The 18,807-nt window shown below is 35.2% G+C and overlaps 1 protein-coding gene across 1 annotated transcript; it reads right to left on the bottom strand.

Annotated features, from left to right (window-relative positions):
• Positions 1 to 542: 542 nt before the first annotated feature.
• Positions 543 to 18,750, bottom strand: LOC106159911 (sorting nexin-25). Its single transcript, XM_087007793.1, has 24 exons — positions 18,638 to 18,750; positions 18,003 to 18,122; positions 17,397 to 17,548; positions 16,962 to 17,122; positions 16,488 to 16,619; positions 15,962 to 16,137; positions 15,489 to 15,663; positions 15,184 to 15,257; positions 14,849 to 14,925; positions 14,465 to 14,575; positions 14,031 to 14,122; positions 13,724 to 13,763; positions 13,269 to 13,394; positions 12,887 to 13,046; positions 12,416 to 12,591; positions 12,110 to 12,250; positions 11,595 to 11,759; positions 10,981 to 11,094; positions 10,467 to 10,600; positions 10,145 to 10,207; positions 9,632 to 9,778; positions 8,920 to 9,101; positions 8,619 to 8,719; positions 543 to 1,220 (listed from the first exon to the last, which is right to left on the bottom strand). The coding sequence occupies exons 2-24, from the start codon at positions 18,076 to 18,078 to the stop codon at positions 984 to 986; spliced, it is 3,012 nt and encodes a 1,003-aa protein (XP_086863919.1). The 5' UTR covers positions 18,079 to 18,122; positions 18,638 to 18,750; the 3' UTR covers positions 543 to 983.
• Positions 18,751 to 18,807: the final 57 nt, after the last annotated feature.

Here is an 18,807-nt window from a genome sequence, read left to right as displayed (position 1 = left end):
TTTTTCAAAATCAATAAACAGCCAGGTGCGCAAGGTTGCGTATGGCAAATTTTGAGTATATACTGTGAGTGTGTGGGTAGGGTGGGGTGGATTCCGTAAGATCACATTGAGCGGGATTGAAAAGAGTAGGTAGTGCTGGCCAAAACCTCCGGCCTTCATGCATATGAACCACATTAGCTTTTGAGGCAGAAAAAACATTTGATATAATGAAAAAAAGTAAAACAGTAGGGGTATTGGTCTTTCTACCGGCCTTTTTACCATCAGATTAATAGAACTGCGGAGTTCGGAGCGAAGAAAATTCGGAGTGGCGAAGCTTCGGACCAATGATACATTTTTAGAAAAATGTTTGAATAATTTCCAGAAATTTCGGAATATCGCCTTCGTACGGCATTGCTGGGATGCTAAAGATCAGATTGATATTTTTTCCACCAAACACAATAAGTCAGCTTCGATTATGTTTTCGATAAATTTAGCTACGCATTTTTCAATTTCCGTGATAGCACATAGGATATTGGCACTAACAATTAATAAACAACAGAAAGTTGATTTTTTATTCAATTTATTTAGTCACTTTATTTAGGATTTTATATTATATATTTCTGAAATTAAATTCTGTCAAATATTTTATATTGCACTTTAAAGTGTACAGCCTTATCTATCACAGTCGGGCATACATTGTACTGTCTTGCTGCTATAATGTTACAAATGTCGATGCCAGTTGAAGGTTAGGTGTTCTGGCTTTAAACAGATACTTAGATTCCTAGAGAGATCATAATTTTTTTGTGGAAAGTTCTCTGAATAATCAACATTGATGATTATCACATAACATCAAACTTATAGTGCCATGATCATGAATTCATTTCCATGTAATTTTCTTTGGTTGGGAATGATTTTTAATAGTTTCTTTCACAACTCTTTTTTGGAATGCCTTATCGAAATTGGCATAAATTGTATCCCGGAGTCTTCACTGGACATCACATAGGCTACAAATGGAACATGACCTCCACTTGTGGGAGTGGTTGTTTTTGGCCCCTTGTTGCCTGGTCAGTGGAATCAGCGTCCTGGTCATCAAACTGGACAGTCTCTGGACTCTGTGAGCGACTTGGGGGTGGAGCATTGAGGCTACTAACTGAAAAGGGCACCTGTCTTTCAGCTGTTAGCTCCTCCATTTTGCTCTTCACCTCAGGGAGAACTTCCAGTAGCACCAATTCAAGAAGCACCTGGAACAAGGCAGCAAAGCTGTCAAATGTACAGACAAAAAACAGAAAAAAAAAGATGCAAAATAGGTCATTTTGTCAATTTTGATGCAATAATGTATGCTTATTATAGCACAGTCAGTCAACGCTAATTTATAATCATGCACAACAGGTGACATGGTCACTAACAGATGCAGATCCAGAGATATTTTCTGACAGTATTCCAAAGTATCCTTGTTGATCCATCCTCCATTTTGATGGTCTTCCAACAGAAACCGGTTAATATAAACTTTAAAATCTGACTGTCTTCCAGGAGACCCAGAAGATGGTCTCAATCCACCCCTTCAATAAGATTACAGTTTCAGGACCATGAGAGTTAAAATCCACATGATGAAAGTCCCAATATATGAAAAAAGATGACAGTGCATGAAATAATATTGCAGCGTGTTTAAAGACATAAATACCAATACAACTGCTTATGTGGAAATACTGAAAATGTGCAGAGCCTCAGGTGGATCAGGGCGTAGCCTGAGCACAATGCCAGGGGGGGGCACGAGGGCGAAGCCCCCCGAGGGGGAAGGGTGTGGGAGGGATTGTCCCCCTCCCACGGTGTGGAAAATTTTTAAAAACTGTATGTATAATACTGCATTCTGGTGCATTGGCATGAACTGAGTTTGTTAAAAACAGTACACCTTTGTAAACAGATTGTTGAATGATTGTCTAGTGGCCATGAGTGCATTTTCTCAAAGAATTTACATCAACTTTGCAATTATTTTTTTACCTTTTTGATTATTATTATTATTATTATTTTTTTTTTTTTTGCACCTCAAATCCCAGGGGGGGGCAGCTGCCCCCTTGCCCCCCTGGAGGCTACGGCCGTGGATGGGAGTTAAAAATCACATCTTAAAAATGCCAGTGTTGGAGAAAAAATTAAAAAGAAAAAATATATATATAATTCCAATGAAGCTGCTATTCATTGCTTCCTTATTATGGACGATATGTTATCTGGCAGAGAGCTTAACCTTTGGGAGTTTACAGGGAAATATCAACAAGGGTGCTTTATGAAATTTCATTTAATGGCCTAATTTAATTGCTTAATTAGGCAAATGAGTTTATAGCACTGAAATTAGCCTAGTGAATACCCAAAGGGTATTTACAGACTGACCACACAAATCTGTCTATCCAAGGTCTTCAGGCCCATAAGTCACACCTTAAGAAAAGCAGACAAGGCAGCAAAGCTGTCAAATGTACAGACAAAAAACAGAAAAAAAAGATGCAAAAGAGGTCATTTTGTCAATTTTGATGCAACAATAAATAATGCTTATAATAGCAGTCAGTCAACACTGATTTTTCATTAAGCACAACAGGTAACATGGTCAATAACAGGAGCAGATCCAGAAATATTTTTGACAGTATTCTAAAGTATCTTTATTGATCCATCTTCCATTTTGATGGTCTTCCAAAAGAAAAAAAATAGATACCCATCAATATAAAAAATTTAACTGTCTTCCAGGAGACCCAGAAGATGGTCTCAATCCACCCCTTCAATAAGATTATAGTTTCATGACCATGAGAGTTAAAATTCACATGATAAAAGTCCCAATATAAGAAAAATGATGAAAGTGCATAAAATAATATTACTAGTGTTTAAAGACATGAATACCAATACAACTGCTTACGGTAAAGTCTTGAAAATTTCGTCGCTTAAAAATTAATTAATATTTTTAATTGTGTAAATCCGACTAATTTTTCAAAATTACCTCTCCCCGACTCCTGGGTATGACGAAATTTTCAAAAATCCGGCCTTTGGGCTTTTATCCTTAGCGACTGTTATCTTTGACCCTCCTATATTGTGGGATATTTAAAACTACTTCCTAAGTCGTTTTCTGGTGGTAAATAATAATATATTTATTACTGCATCTCGATTAAGTTAAATTTAACTTACTGTACCCGAAAATGTGTTGAGAATTATCTTCTCGGTAAGAAACATACCTCCTGATAGAGGAGAAGGATCAAGATAAGCTTAATTGCCTCCTTGCATTATAACCTGGCCGCGACATATTAAAAAAAATTATGCACTTGGCAACGTTTGTTGCATGCAGGGCTTTTCCCAGGATTGAATGTCAGGCCTTCTAAAAGTACCATCTGTAACTTCCTTAAAATTTACAGGGAGTTAAAATAATTGCTCCCGTAGACGATCTTCCGCAATTTAAGTTTCTTGAACTTATATGAAAACTGAACGATCTCCCGATGATGATATGAAAATTGCCTTTTCGTCTCGCTCGGATCGCGAACGATCTCCCTCTGACGATCTTACGCGAACGATTCTTCGCCGAAGATACATGTATGCCGTGAGCGGGGAAGGGGGGGGGGGTTAAAGATGAAATTAAAAATATATATTATTTATAATATTCAAAGGGGAGGGGGGTTAAAATAATGATCTCCCGCTGACGATCGTTTGCAAACTAAGTTCCTTGAACTAATATGAAAACTGCATTTTATTATTGCTTACATCGCGAACAATCTCCCGACGATGATATGAAAATTGCCTTTACGTCAAGCTAGGATCGCGAACGATCTCCCTCTGATATTATCTTACGCGAACAAAGTCCTGAGGATATTACGCGAACGATTCTCCGCCGAATATATACCGTGAGCGGGGGAGGGGGGCTGTTTAAAGATAAAATGAAAAAGATATTTTTTAAACCCAAAGTGTGTGTGTCTGGGGTCTGGGGGGGGGGGGGAGAGTGAAATAATGATCTCTCGCTGACGATCTTCCGTTAACGAAGTTCCCTAAATCCCTTGAACTAATATAAAAATTGCATTTCATTCTTGCTTACATCGCAAACGATCCCGCGATGATTATCTTACGCGAACGATTCTCCGCCGAAGATATGCCATGAGCGGGGAAGGGGGGGGGGGGGTTTAAGATAAAATGAAAATATATATATTATTTATTAAATTCAAAGGGGGGGGGGGGGGGGGGTTAGAATAGTGATCTCCCGCTGACGATCTTTTGCAAACTAAGTTCCTTGCACTAATTTGAAAATTGCATTTCATTCTTGCTTACATCGCGAACGATCTCCCGATGATGACATGAAAATTGCCTTTTCGTCTCGCTCGGATCGCAAACGATCTCCCGCTGATGATCTTACGCGAACGGAGTCTGCTATAAATATGAAAATTTTCTTCTTGTCTCGTTTGGATCGCGAACGATCTGTTGACAATATTACGCGAAAGATTCTCTGCTGAAGCTATGAAAATTGCCATCTCGTCCCATTCGCATTGCGAACGATCTCCATGGATGAGCCAGGTAATTGTTAAATGGTCCTAAATTGAACATGGACATGAATAGAAGTGACGGGTACATTTCCCTTCGAGATAATATCTTGATTTTTCATTGTGTCTTCCTCATTTAGGACAGCCGCCGATAACAATAACGGCGTTACAAATGACAAAGCCGCCGCCTGTGACTTTTATTTGCCGGCTTGATAACGCACCTTGAGCCAGGTAATAGTAATGAAACTATTTAGACAAAAGGCCGATGTTCCCGCAATTAAGAACGGGGATTCACATCTTAACCACTTATATTGTGAGTAACCGCTCGCAGGGGCGCACTATTGTTCCTATCTCCCATTGAGAGTGTTATCGGCAATGATATCCTGATCGTATCATTGTCTTGAATCAACTGACGCATTACTTTCATGTTTGAGCTGGACAACGCGGCCATATTTGGTGACGAACTTTTCAAAAATTATTGAGTACCTCATTTTCAAGGTCGACGAAGTTTTCAAGGGGAAAAAAATTACCTCGGCGGAAAATCGTCTGCCGACGAAATTTTCAAGAACGACGAAATTTTCAAGACTTTACCGTACGTGGAAATACAGAAATTGTGCAGAGCCTCAGGTGGATGGGAAAGTCACATCTTAAAAATGCCAGTGTTGGAGAAGAAATTAAAAAGAAAACAACAAAAATATAATCTAATGAAGCTGCTATTCAGTGCTTCCTTATTATGGACACTGTTATCTAGCAGAGAGCTTAACCTTTGGGAGTTTACAGGGAAATATCAACAAGTGTGATTTATGAAATCTCATTTAATGGCCACTTAATCAGGCAAATGAGTTTATAGCACTAAACTTAGCCTAGTGAATACCCAAGGGGAATTTACAGACTGACCACACAAATTTGTCCCATAAGACACAGCTTAAGAAAAGCACAAAACAATAATGCACAAAAATAGGAGACTGCCAATTCTGATGCAATAGTACATTATGTTTAACTGCACAGTCAATATCAAATTTTAATTATGCAGAACAGGTAACAACGACGAAAGTAAAAGCATAAGGCTTCAGGTCCATCAAAGTTCAAATTTACAATTAGAAAGAGCCAGAATGAGAAAAATGAAAATTTAACACAAAATTGCATAAATTCAATAATAAATGATAACCCAATTGAGCTGGCTTTCTAATTTGAACTGCATGCCAATCCTAAAAATCATACTTGTAAGTTAAACATAATAATAAGTAACACAGTTTTCTTTCCATAATGTTTGCAGAAGCAGTACAAAAATATTTTTGTCAATTTTGATGTAACATTACATAATAATTTATAGAATAATGATCACCAATTTTTTATTACTGACTATGAATAGCAAGGACATGTAGAAAATTTGATTACCATTCGGCTTCATGTCCATGGGAGTTCTGAGTCCCACAATGAATATGCCAAAAAGATAATAATGAATATTTCACTAAAATATATAAATTCCAGAAAAAGAAGCCAATTAGACTGCTTTTCCAACTTTTTTTGAAAGATTGAGTCGTAAGTAACATGATTTTCCCATAATGGTCATCATGGCAGCAACACCAAAAATTATGTTTTCTTCTATTTTGATGCAACATTACATAATGTTTAACAGCATAATGACCATCAATTTTTAATAATAAAATATTAGTATCATGGATATTCAGAAAATGTGACTAGCAAAGGTCTTCAAGCCCGTGGAGGTTCTAAGTCACACCTTGAAAATGCCAATAAATGAATAATTAAATTTTCACAAAAAACTGTTTAATTGCCAGAAAAATTTACCAAACAGACTGCATTGCCTACTGAAGCTATATTTTAGTCCCATGTTTCTTTCCTGTAAGTTTGAGAACAGTGAGTGATATGATTTTCCTTAAATGATCATCATGGGAACAGTGCCCAAAATAGGGGTTTCTTCAAATTTTGATGCAATATTACATAATGTTTAACAGCATAATGACCATCAATTTTTAATAATAAAATATTAGTATCATGGATATTCAGAAAATGTGACCAGCAAAGGTCTTCAGGACCATGGAACTTCAAAGTCACATCTTGAAAATGCCAAAATGTAAACAAGACAGCACTTTTCTGAAATGGGTTTATTTCCATTTTTAACACTTTTTTAACATAAAACAAAATTAACAATTAACTGCCATTTTTATATGACCAACTAATAAAATTGATGAGATGGGGAAAATATCAATAGAACAGTGTTTAATTTCCAATTTCCTCCATCTAAGATTCTGAACATAGTGGATGATTGAATATGACAAATTGCAATGATATGTGTTTATTTCCAGTTTTGACACTTCATTACACAATACATGATAACAAATTTACCATCATTTTTACATAATCAACTGACAATGTTGTAAAGATGCAGGAAATGTCAAACAAACACTTTTATGTATCTTATTAGTTCAATAATGAGACTATTAACATGCCTAAGAATTGAATCTGAGGAAATGTGAAAAAACAGCATAACTTATAAAATAATGGACCGATTATGCTGATTTTCATACTCAACCTATGTTTTAGTAAGATTGACCACGGTGCTGCATATATGCTGAGAAAAGTGAAATAAAGATGCAAATAAGTGAAAAATTAAATTTTCACAAAAAACTGTTAAATTGCCAGAAAATTTTACCAAACAGACTGCGTTGCCTATTGAAGCTGTATGTTAGACCCATGTTTCTTTCCTGTAAGTTTGAGAACAGTAAGTGACATGATTTCCCTTAAATGGTCATCATAGGAGCAGTGCCCAAAATAGGGGTTTCTTCAAATTTTGATGCAATATTACATAATGTTTAACAGCTTAATGACCATCAATTTTTAATTATAAAATATTTGTATCACAGATATTCAGAAAATGTGACTAGCAAAGGTCTTCAGGCCCATGGAACTTCAAAGTCACGCCTTGATAATGCCAAAATGTAAACAAGACAGCACTGTTCTGAAATGGGTTTTTTTTCCATTTTTAACACTTTTTTAACATAAAACAAAATAAACATTTTACTGCCATTTTTATATGTCCAACTAAGAAAATTGATGAGATGGGAAAAGTATCAATAGAACAGTGTTAAATGTCCAATTTCCTCCATTCTGAGATTCTGAACATAGTGGATGATTGAATCTGACAAACTGCAATGATATGAGTTTATTTCCATTTTTGACACTCTATTACACAATACAAGATAACAAGTTTACCATGTTTTTTACATAAACAACTAACAATGTTGTAAAGATGCAGGAAATATCAAACAAACACTTTTAGGCATCTTATTAGTTAAATAATGAGACTGTTAACATGCCTAATAATTGAATCTGAGGAAATGTGAAAAAACAGTATAACTTCTTAAGTAATGGCCCGATTATGCTTATTTTCGAACTCAACCTGCGTTTTAGTAAGATTGACCACTCCTGTGAGTATAATTACAATTGGCCAATCCGTTTTTCTTATATTGTGTTATCAGTGTTGCATTTATATTGAAAATAGTGAAAAAACAGCATAAATTACCTAAAAGTGACCCGATCATGCTGATTTTCGAACTTGACCTGCGTATTATGAATATTCATCAGTTCTGTAAGTTTCAAGTCAAAAGGTAAAATGGTTTTCCACTTATCGTGTTATCGGTGCTGCATATATGCTGAAAAAAGTGAAAAAACAGCATAAATTCCCTAAAAGTGACCCGATCATGCTGATTTTCGAACTTGACCTGCGTATTATGAATATTCATCAGTTCTGTAAGTTTCAAGTCAAAAGGTAAAATGGTTTTCCACTTATCGTGTTATCGGTAAAAGTGCACGGCGACGGCGACGACGGCGACGACGGCGACGACAGCGACGACGGCGACGGCGACGACAGACGCAGATGATGGCTATATGTACAGACACATCTGTGTCTGTACATAAAAAAGCCTAACTCTGTTATGTATGGAACTTATATAGGGATATTGTGAGTGCTAGACTTAATATACAAACTGCTTTCATTGTCCGATTTTTATAAACAGAAAATACTCCTTTCTTCAGAAAGGATTTTCACAAAATTATTTTAAATGTATGTAAAATATATATTTCTAGAAAAGTGCTCTTTGATAATAAATAAAAACTTCTTACATAAAATAGATGCTTGTTCAGTCTGCCATCTTGAAAAACTTCAAATATTTTGATGGCACCCTTTCTTGAGTTTTTCTCACCAAATAAGTTCTTCATAGCATCTAAAACAAGGTAAATAACAATACTGATATATAGTGAAATTTATGAGGCCCTCTTATTCAAAGAGAATAAAAATAAAAATATTTATTAGATTTGAAACCCCATCAACCATGCATAATGAATTTAATTTTTCAGAAATATGTGACCAAAACACGCTAACATTTACAATGAATTGAAATTATGCATATAACCAAAGTCTCACCAGGTATGCTGTCCAAAAACTTATTTTTTGCTGCCATTCTGGTTCTCATTTTCTCCTCGTCACTCCTGGGAGGTGTAGGAGGCGCCAGGTGTCCTCCTGGCCAAAATGAGTTGCAAAACAGTTGAATGTAGTAAATGATCATAGGCTCAGAGAAGATCCAGTCCACTGTTTCTCGTAACTGTCTGAAGTAAGAAATAAATACTGTAACATTAAATTAAACATGAATCCCAGCCAACAATCACATCACTGCAGCTAAATAAAAATGCATAAGTTCTTTAATCTCTAATAAATATAAATGAACATAAATACACTATCTGGAATCTAACCCACAAAAATTCGCAATGATCACCTAAATGTATTCATTTCATTGATGATAATAAGATGACCTACACGTACCAGGCAATTGACTAACTACACGTTACCTACACCTGTGTCACAATTGAGAGATGTGACCTGAGAGATGTGAGCTGCACCTACCTGATCACAAACCTCAAGAATAGATGTATTATCACCTACACCCACATAAAGCTGTTGACCTTCACAAAGCTGTTAAATGATCTGTCTGATGTTACCTGTGATTACCTACTGAACCACTGAGAATGTGACCTGTACTGTCTTGTTAACTGATATGATTTTCAAAATATACTTTATAACCAACCTGTTTCATGTCTTTTCTGAAGTGACCTCCCAGATATAATAACCTACAACCAACCTGTTAATTGTCCTTCCAGATGTGGCCTGCACAAACACCATTAAACTTTTCCTCAACCATTTGAACACCCCACTTAGCTCAAATATCTCCCCTATCAACAAGTAGAGAGGCTGTGCTATAGAGTCCTTGCTCCTGTCATCTTTTACGCTGAAATCAATTGAAAAAAATATTTTTCTATTAGACAAAAGGGGAAATATAATTCATCATCATCATCATAATAATAATTTAACAAAGAACTACAACTACATAAATGATAATGAGACTAATGAATTTTAATTGTTAAAACAAATATTGTTAAAACAATAATAATAATAATAGTGGGAGGACAGTAAGATGTGCATTACAATTATCTAAAACATACTGAAAGTAACTTGGAGCAAGTGCAACTACTCTCTGTGTGATCTTCTACCCAAAGCTTTCTTGCTCCAATTGACTAAAAGCCTGCATCAGTGATGTGTCAATCTTTATGTTATGTGAATGGACATAAGAAATTGAGGCATCAGAAAAACCCACCCTTCATCATCCATCAGGAGCAGCTCGTCCTCACTGCTACTTTCTCCCTTTGACGATGACAGGCTGAAATTTTCAAATAGAAACTGCAAATAACATCAAAAGTGGAGTATGTTTAATCAGGTTATATATATATATATCATTAAATCTACAAACCCAGGCCTGTTTGTTTGTGTGTCTGTCATAAAGTATTTCCACTTATGTTTGTCTCTCTGCTACTCACTCTTTCCTATTCATGATTACAATGTATGACTGTTGGCCTGGTTTTTCTTTTAAAATGCAGTCAAAGAATTTTCAAAATTTTATAATTGCCTTAAAAACTCACCCCCTGAATATATTTGGAATTGAGAACTTTGCAGATTTGATCCTGGGTGGATGATGTTTGAGGTAATCAGGACTTGGACTCAGAAAGGCATAAAGAGCTTCACTTTGTGACAGCATATCATCCTTTAGTACAGTCTACAGTAAAACATATACATATAGAGGAAAACAGTGCATTATGGAAAAATACATTTAAAACATCATAGGGATCATAGTTATCATAGTGACTTTGGTAAAAATGCTCTATATGCATAACCTGGAATGAAATGCTTAATTATTAAGAATAGTGTAGGCCATGATTAAAGATTACTATAACAATACAAATTATAAATATTTACATAAATGTTCCTCATTATTAAAAGAACATTAATTTTTTTAATAATATTTGTTTCCATACTATCACATAAAAAGGAATTGCTAAAATCTCTTTATAAAACTTCTTATTATATTTTTTTTTCAAATAAATCCCATCTAAATCAAACTGTTAATCTGGGAAATTAAACAATTTAATGACTCACAGTCAAATATGTGCTTAGAGTGCCCTTAGCTTTCTCCAGAAATGCCTTGTTAACAGATTTAAAGGGAAGTTTACTCAGGGTTGGCAACTGCTTTTTGGTCAGCCAGGCTGCAATCTGAAAGTGAAATGATGTGTCATCTATATCTTAATCATGTTATCTAGCTGGGGTAGCGCTAACTCTCGCCAATTTAGCCAAATGCTAAAACTAACTTAAAATGGCTAAACAAAAAGGGCTTGATTTGACTTGTTTTAGTCAAATTATAACCATTTGGATAACAAATTGACAAAAAAAGTGGTAATTTGGCTAAGTGAAAAAGATTGCTAGCACTACCCCAGCCTAGTGTGTTTTTCTTTTCATATTTCAGTGTACATATAGTATGATAATCTGAAACGTGTCTTTCTACACCAAAAATCATTGACATATAACTATCTTTATCCATCAGATGATGGCACATATACTGTATGTATGATTTTTATTGTCAAACAAATAAGTTTATCATAATATTTGAAGAAGGCTGTAAAGGATTATATATATGAGCAAGGACATGAGCACCTCTAATCCTTTCATCAGAATAAAAAAATTCAAAGTCAACTTCACAGAGTATTGTTATTTACCATAATTAGCTTGTTATGAAGTGTGTGGAATTCGTCCAGTGTCCTTGATACCACCCATCCACTGGTGCTGTCTTGCATTGAACGCCCTCTAGTATGGAAACCTTGGAGATCTACAACTATGGCAAAATTTGGCAACATCTTGTCAGTGTCTTCATCTCTTGACAGCTAAAATTGAAAAAATTCAATCTTCAACCTTCACTTCCATATTCATTCAATTGATACTTACAGGTCTACCCTAGTACTGACTATTTATCATACCCTTTTTTTATAAAATCAAAACAACATTTCCTTCTTAGCGTGAATGAAGGAGCCTTAACTGTGAACATGTCACCAAGCTAACTGAAGTGGATAAAAAAAATTGAATTCATGTTAACAAATGACACTGAATTTTGTTTAAGCCTTAAATCTGCCAAGGAAATTAGTTTTTGAGATATCTATAGTATAGAGAGTAACTGCAATGTTACTGTCAAGACTCTTTTATAGCACAATCTCACAAACTGCACCACTGAACCAACCTCTGCATTGTATATGTGTGCTTTCCAACGTCCAACATTTTCCCACCATAGCTCTGTCCTCTCAATATGAAACTCCAGCTGTCTGCGCTGTGATTTCAGCTCATCAAGCTCCTGCTGTAGCTCATCTACTACTTTGGCCCTCTGCACATCCAAAACATACACTGTATATATCACTTTATATAACATTCAAAATAAAGTAAATTGAACATGATTATACTTCAGAAAAATAACAGCTGTTACAACAACAAAAAAGAAAAATGATAAGGAAAACCAAAGTATGTAACTAAATATAAAATATAAAGTCACCTTTGTATCATCACTCTTCTGTGTGTGTTTCATAGCCTGCAGAGCCTGTGCCTTATTCATGGTCTTGTCATCCAATATCTGCAGTCTTTTGTGCAGTGCTTGAGTCAGTTCATGAGAACCAAATGTAGGTTCCTTCTGTTCTTCTGGAGACCCTGGGATACTGTACATGAGATGATCTAGAAACAAAAAAAAAATATAATAACGTTCTGATATATTTTTAGCACAAAGCTGTCATTAAGTGTGCTACACATAGTTTTTTATATTTTTTCCTTTTCTTTTTAGTCTTATAGCACAAAACCTTCAGACATTATAATACAAATAAACCCTCTACATGTACAACTATGGGAAACAACACACCCAGTTTTGCCCACCTCCTTTCACTTCAAACAACTTATCCTAATAAAAAATACTCCACTCACATTATAGGAGGGGCAACAAGTGTGATACCACACCCACCTTATGGTGACTTACCTGGTAAAGCTTCATGTGATGACACATCCACTTCAGTCTCCTCCTCTTCCAGCTTACTGACATATTTGTGATAGACATCACTCACAATGTATGAAGGATAATAATTGCTGTCCAGTTCATTCCATACCTGGACTTGAGCAGTGAAGAATGCTTCTGGACCCTAAAATGTTAATATGTTATTACCTGTATCAATAAGATAATAAATAAGTCATGTTCTTTACTTAGTGTAAACATCTTGAAAAAATTGTCACCTTGGGTCAGTAGGTTCAGGTGCCAAATAAAGTAAAGCTTATATCAGCATTTGAACAAGTTTAAACAAGTTTCATAAAAATCAAAGCACTGCAGAGCTAATCCTTTTGGTCAATAACAGCTGAATCATTACCATGTTTCCAAGCAGAAATCCTTCAATCCTTTTGATGGTTCCTCTGTCCAGCAGCTTAGTGACCAGACTGCTGGGCCTGGAGATGGACATGTGGTAGATGTCTGTGCCTATTTGGTGCTGGTATTTCTGTAAAGTGTTAAAAACCTCTGTAAGAATTCATTAAATGTGAACAAAATTACTTAATGTGTTCCAAAGATATAATAATGGTTCATAATTCACAAAAAAATTACTTGGAAAATTCTGAAAAGTAATTTGGGTTCAAGTCAGAAAGTTCCTTATTAATATGTAACAATGTTAGAAGTTTTATACACAGAGTGATAGAAATTTGAGGCAAATTACCATAACATTTTAGGGAAAATGTCTCAAAGTGCAGCATCACTTAATAACACATTAATCTTATATGAATGCACCTATAAATTTCAACCCTTTCTACTACAATCCATTAAACTAATTACCTTTTCTGCATGCTTCAATTTTTCAACGGCATTCCAAAACCTGCAAAATTCACGTCTACAAGTAACATCACTGTTTCTTCACAAAAACATGATCACAACACAAGGGGACATGCTAACAATTTCTCTGACCATAATAAATTCATCAAAGATCAATAACGCCATGGCAAATACAATTAACAGCATCTTGACAAAAGGTAGAGCAAATGAAAATGTAGCCTCAGATTATTTAAATTTCAAATCATATAATAAGAAGACACTTGTGCAGCTCTTTTCAAAACACCTAAAATTCACTCAACATGTTACTCACTCCAAAAGAGAATGGTTATCATCTCTCCGTAAAAACTTCATGAAATATTCTTGAGCTTGTGGATTATGCATCACAACATGGAATGAAAACACCTGAGAAAATAAAATTGATTTATTTGTTACAATCAGATCCAAATAGTGTAATTTCACTGGGTACAGCTTACCATTTCAAGCCACTTCACTTGTTCTTGATTCCAAACATATTTTGTCTTTTTACTTTTATGTGTAATTAATACTAATTATATCACATATATTCAAATATTTGTAATTTTTCCTTAACTATTACCATAAACATTTTGATCCAAATCAATAACATAAACATAACAATGAAATCTTTAAACTTTATAAATAATCTTAGTTAGAGGATTTCATACGTGCTGGAATGACCTAAAAGCCAAGCACCCAACTGGGCCTCTTGTCACTGTAGTATTTTACCTTGCCTCCTCCATGAACCTGACTATCTTCTTCATCTGAGCCATAGCCATCATACCCTTCCCCTCCACAATGACGGATCCTTTTCTCCACTTTGTTCTTAGAAGTTCTCAACTACAGAAAATAGAAAACACTGTCAAAGAATGGTTTTGAGGTAAATCCATTGATCCTCCAGCACTCATTCTGGTAGTACAATAAGAAATAGATTATTTTTCTGTTTGGCACTACTGGTATTTGAATTCACTGTGACAAGTCAAAGTCAACAGTGATTAATTTACAAGTAGATCAAATGTAATTAGTCTTATCAATGTGACAAGATAATTTTCCTTCTGTTTGAATAAATACTCTACATTTCTCTCAATTCTTGTCAGAATAGTACTGTATTACCTGGTTTATATACCGCTTCAAATTCCTTGCTTTCAGCAGGTCCCCCTTTCCTGTGCCTTTTGGTGCAGTGTCCTTCTCTGCAAAATACATTAACTATTAATTTCCAGAAAGGAAATGTCAAAATATTTGGTTAACTTCTCTCTATTTAAAATCATTACATCTATGTTCAACATGTTATTATGTTGGATAAGTGTGCGTGTGTGTGTGTGTGTGTGTTTGTGTGTGTGTGTGTGTGTGTGGGTGTGTGTGTATGTGTGGGTGTGTGTGCATGCACAGACACGTGCGCCTGTGTGCTTGTTTTATTTTTCAAGAAACTGAAGAGCAATACATCTTACCAATATCTAAGCCTTGAGCTTTCTTTAAATTGTTTATTACAGTGGCATGCATTATTTCAGTCATAATGCTGTACCTAAAATGTGGAAAAACAAAATTTTAATTTTTCAAATTGATTATTTATTAGCAAAATTGTAAAAACTACATCTTTTGTCTTAAAAAACAGTTAAATACATCTTCAGTTCCATAATGGTGACAACCCACTCTAAAAACGTACATCAGTTTTTCATGAATTAAATGGAAATTAATGATCATTGATGGTATAAAAAATGGAAATCTTCAGAATTCCTCTACCAAAGTTTCTAACCTCATCTGCTTGAGCATTTCCACATCCTCACACTCCTGTATCATCTTCATGAACTGCTCATAGGAGGCAGCATAGGTGTACGTCTTCTTGTGGGTCTCTCTGTACTCTATGTTGCTCAGCAGAGTCTGGTTGATATTATCTGGGTCACAGATAGATTCCACAGAAGGCTTTAACACTGAAACACATCAATATTTTACTAAAGAAATCATATGCTTGGATGTCATATTTATGTAAAAATGTAAAAATAGAAGGTTTTAGAACTGCGAGTCGGAAAACACCATTAAAAAAGGCAGCAATTTGTGAAAAATAAATGTAGACAAATGTTTATGAAAATTATTCAGCAGGATTCCTTGACAACATTAATAAATCCAAAAAAAAAAAAAAATGAAAAAAAAAAAAAAACATACCTCCAAATATTATCAATGTATTTTACCTATTTTTTAAAATACTTTATTGCGATTCCATGAAATTACCTTTACAAGCAACAATTTCTCTCAGTAGATGGCGTGCAGGTAGGCAGGAAGCATACTCATCAGGAAGGAGGTAAATTAGAAGAACGTCTGCTACCTTTCTGAGAAATTCTGTCTCTGTGTGTTCACTGGCAAGCCATGGGTGAAGGATAAACTCGGAGTTTGGGCTGTCTTGATCCCTGCAACCAATCAATTTTGATGGCAACATTTTCAGTGTTCAACTGGCTATAAACACAACAGAAATTTAGCAATGTAATATTAAAATTACTCTCATGCCACCCCTTCATTTTTTACTATATCATTATGATCATTTCCAAATTATCTCAATGTTATTATCTAAATGGTTTAAAATTAAAATATGCTGAACATTATCAACATTTGCTGCTTTTCATTCTTGTTAATTACCAGATGTACCTATTTTGGCAGACATACATGTACATGTACCAACTTTGGCATGAAACACTTATGTACTTATGTACAAAAACTTACGTAGTACATAGTACTTGTATATAAAAGTTAAAGTGCTTACCTTACAGAAACCTCTTTAACATCATGGAAATGTTTTCGCAATGCATCAGCAAAGTCTTGTGTCATCAGCTTTAATGTGTCAATCCTGCTGAGGCGGGTGGAAAGGTTTTCTATCACTTTCCACATGTCTTGTCTGAGACAGGATGGGAGAGAATGGTCATTCATCATAAAACGCGAATTTGAGAAAAAACACAACACAAACCCCACCCCACCCCATACTAAAAAAGAATACTACATAACAGAAATTTTAATGCACCGTTTACTTAATATATAAATAAAAGAATACATTTCATCAAAACAAGATGACAATCAAAACAGATATATATATAATTAATAATAAATTGTTTTTCAGAAGTTGCACAGCTTTGCACTCAATTTTGCAAATATTTTTCTGCTTTCAAACTTCCTGAAGTTATTTATTGCCTTATCTTGCACTCATTGCTATTGCTTGTATAGCAATTCTTGTATGTATTACCTGAGCATGTAAGGGAATGTGGTGGTGTCTCTAGACAGCTCACTGTACCAATCCATCACATAGTCTCTAATGACTAATTTCAGGAGGTCGTCTATGGAGACATCAAGATTTCTGGAAATAATGACCTTCTTCCTGGTCTCCATCTGACTACCTCTGGAATACTGGAACAGAAGAACCTTTGTTACTTCTATCAGAATCCAATTCTCATAAGGATGTCTATCAATAAATATTCTAGTTTATTATTCTCAGTTGATGCACATTGGACTATTAGCAACCCCAACCCTTCCCCACAAACAAAACTGCAGTATCTGGCAGTTACTATTTCTCACAAGCTTTTGGCCATTTGCTGGAGTTTCTAAGTTAAATATTAATACCTGTATTTCCATTTTCATATTTAATTCAAACACTGCCCATGACATCATAATGCTGCCTTACCATCATCTGTTTAAGGAGTTCATGTACTTTTGATGTTTCTTTATTAGGGGCAGGTGGAATGTATCTTTTTCCTCTGCATATCACCATGGCAACACCCAACACTCCTCCACTGAGTACAGCCATAATGTTCAAGCTCCAGTGTAACAGAAGGGCTAAAATCAAAACAAGAAAAAAATCTATCAACATGATGATAATTATTCAAAGTTTTACAATAGACAATGTTTTTTTAAATTAAACAATAATAGCTAACATTGGCTAGACCAATTAAGGACTTATTATGCTACCATATAATATAATATAGTATTATGCTACCATATAATATAGTGTCGAGTTGTGTCATCCCAATGGAGCCGAGATTTAATGACTGTACCCCTGCAAGGACGACGGGTGGGGAGGCGTGTGACAGGCAGAGAGACTATTAAATGATTAGGCGGTTTTCCTTTCATGTACGTCCACCATATTTAGTTTGTGACTTTGTAGATCCATGGCTCAACTCGATGTGAATGCGGTCTCAGACATTTAAACCATTTGTTAATTCGAAATAAAAGGTGACTTATAAGAAGCATCAGACTCCAACCAGTCCAAATCTAAATTTTTCTCTCTCACCTATATACCCCTGTTGGTAACAGAAAGCAGCCAGCACAGCTGCTAAGCTGATGGTTACAACATGACCAGAAATCATTTTGAATTGTTTTTCATTTGCATGTTGCTTTTTCGCACCAGGAACTGGAAAAAAAATACAGCATTAATGAGATATATGAAGTACCTTGGTCAATGCACATGCCAGATACCCAGTACTAGGTCATATCACCTACTCTGTACAGAGAGAGTAATTAATGGAAATATATTCTGGCAGTTTTTCGCCCATTCATTACAGATACACAGTTTTAGCTAAACCATACACACACACACACACACAAACACACACACACACGCACACACGCATGAAAAAATGGATAAACCATGTCATTGCTTGCTGGATTATGAGGCGATTCGCCAAGTAATATTGTTCATAAAAATAGCCAGGTTCAATTTTAAACACTGGAGCCCGCAGACTGACGGACGAACAATGTTTTGAACTACACGTACTAAGGCTCGTAAGTTACTGATGTTACTGGTATCAGCGTCACGATGGTATGACAAACATGCAGCACAGTAAGATTGTTGGTTTATCGTTACATTTCATCAATAGACTATTTATATAACAGCATACAGTCTGTGCCAAATACTTTTCAACTTACAGGCCACACTCTAGATCTGATGCTAGCTTTATGGGTATACCTCTTCTAACTTAGAAGGCTTGAAAGTAATTGTTTAAAACATTCGTCTCAACCCATCTCAACTACTGCAATGTTGATTTCCCCACTTGGTGTTGAAGTGCTAGAACTATTGCTGATAATTTTGTAGCCAC

This window comes from Lingula anatina, chromosome 3, assembly GCF_051362555.1.
Source record: "Lingula anatina isolate TDL-2025a chromosome 3, LinAna3.0, whole genome shotgun sequence".
NCBI lineage: Eukaryota > Metazoa > Brachiopoda > Lingulata > Lingulida > Lingulidae > Lingula > Lingula anatina.
This window is presented reverse-complemented; position numbering and strand designations above follow the sequence as displayed.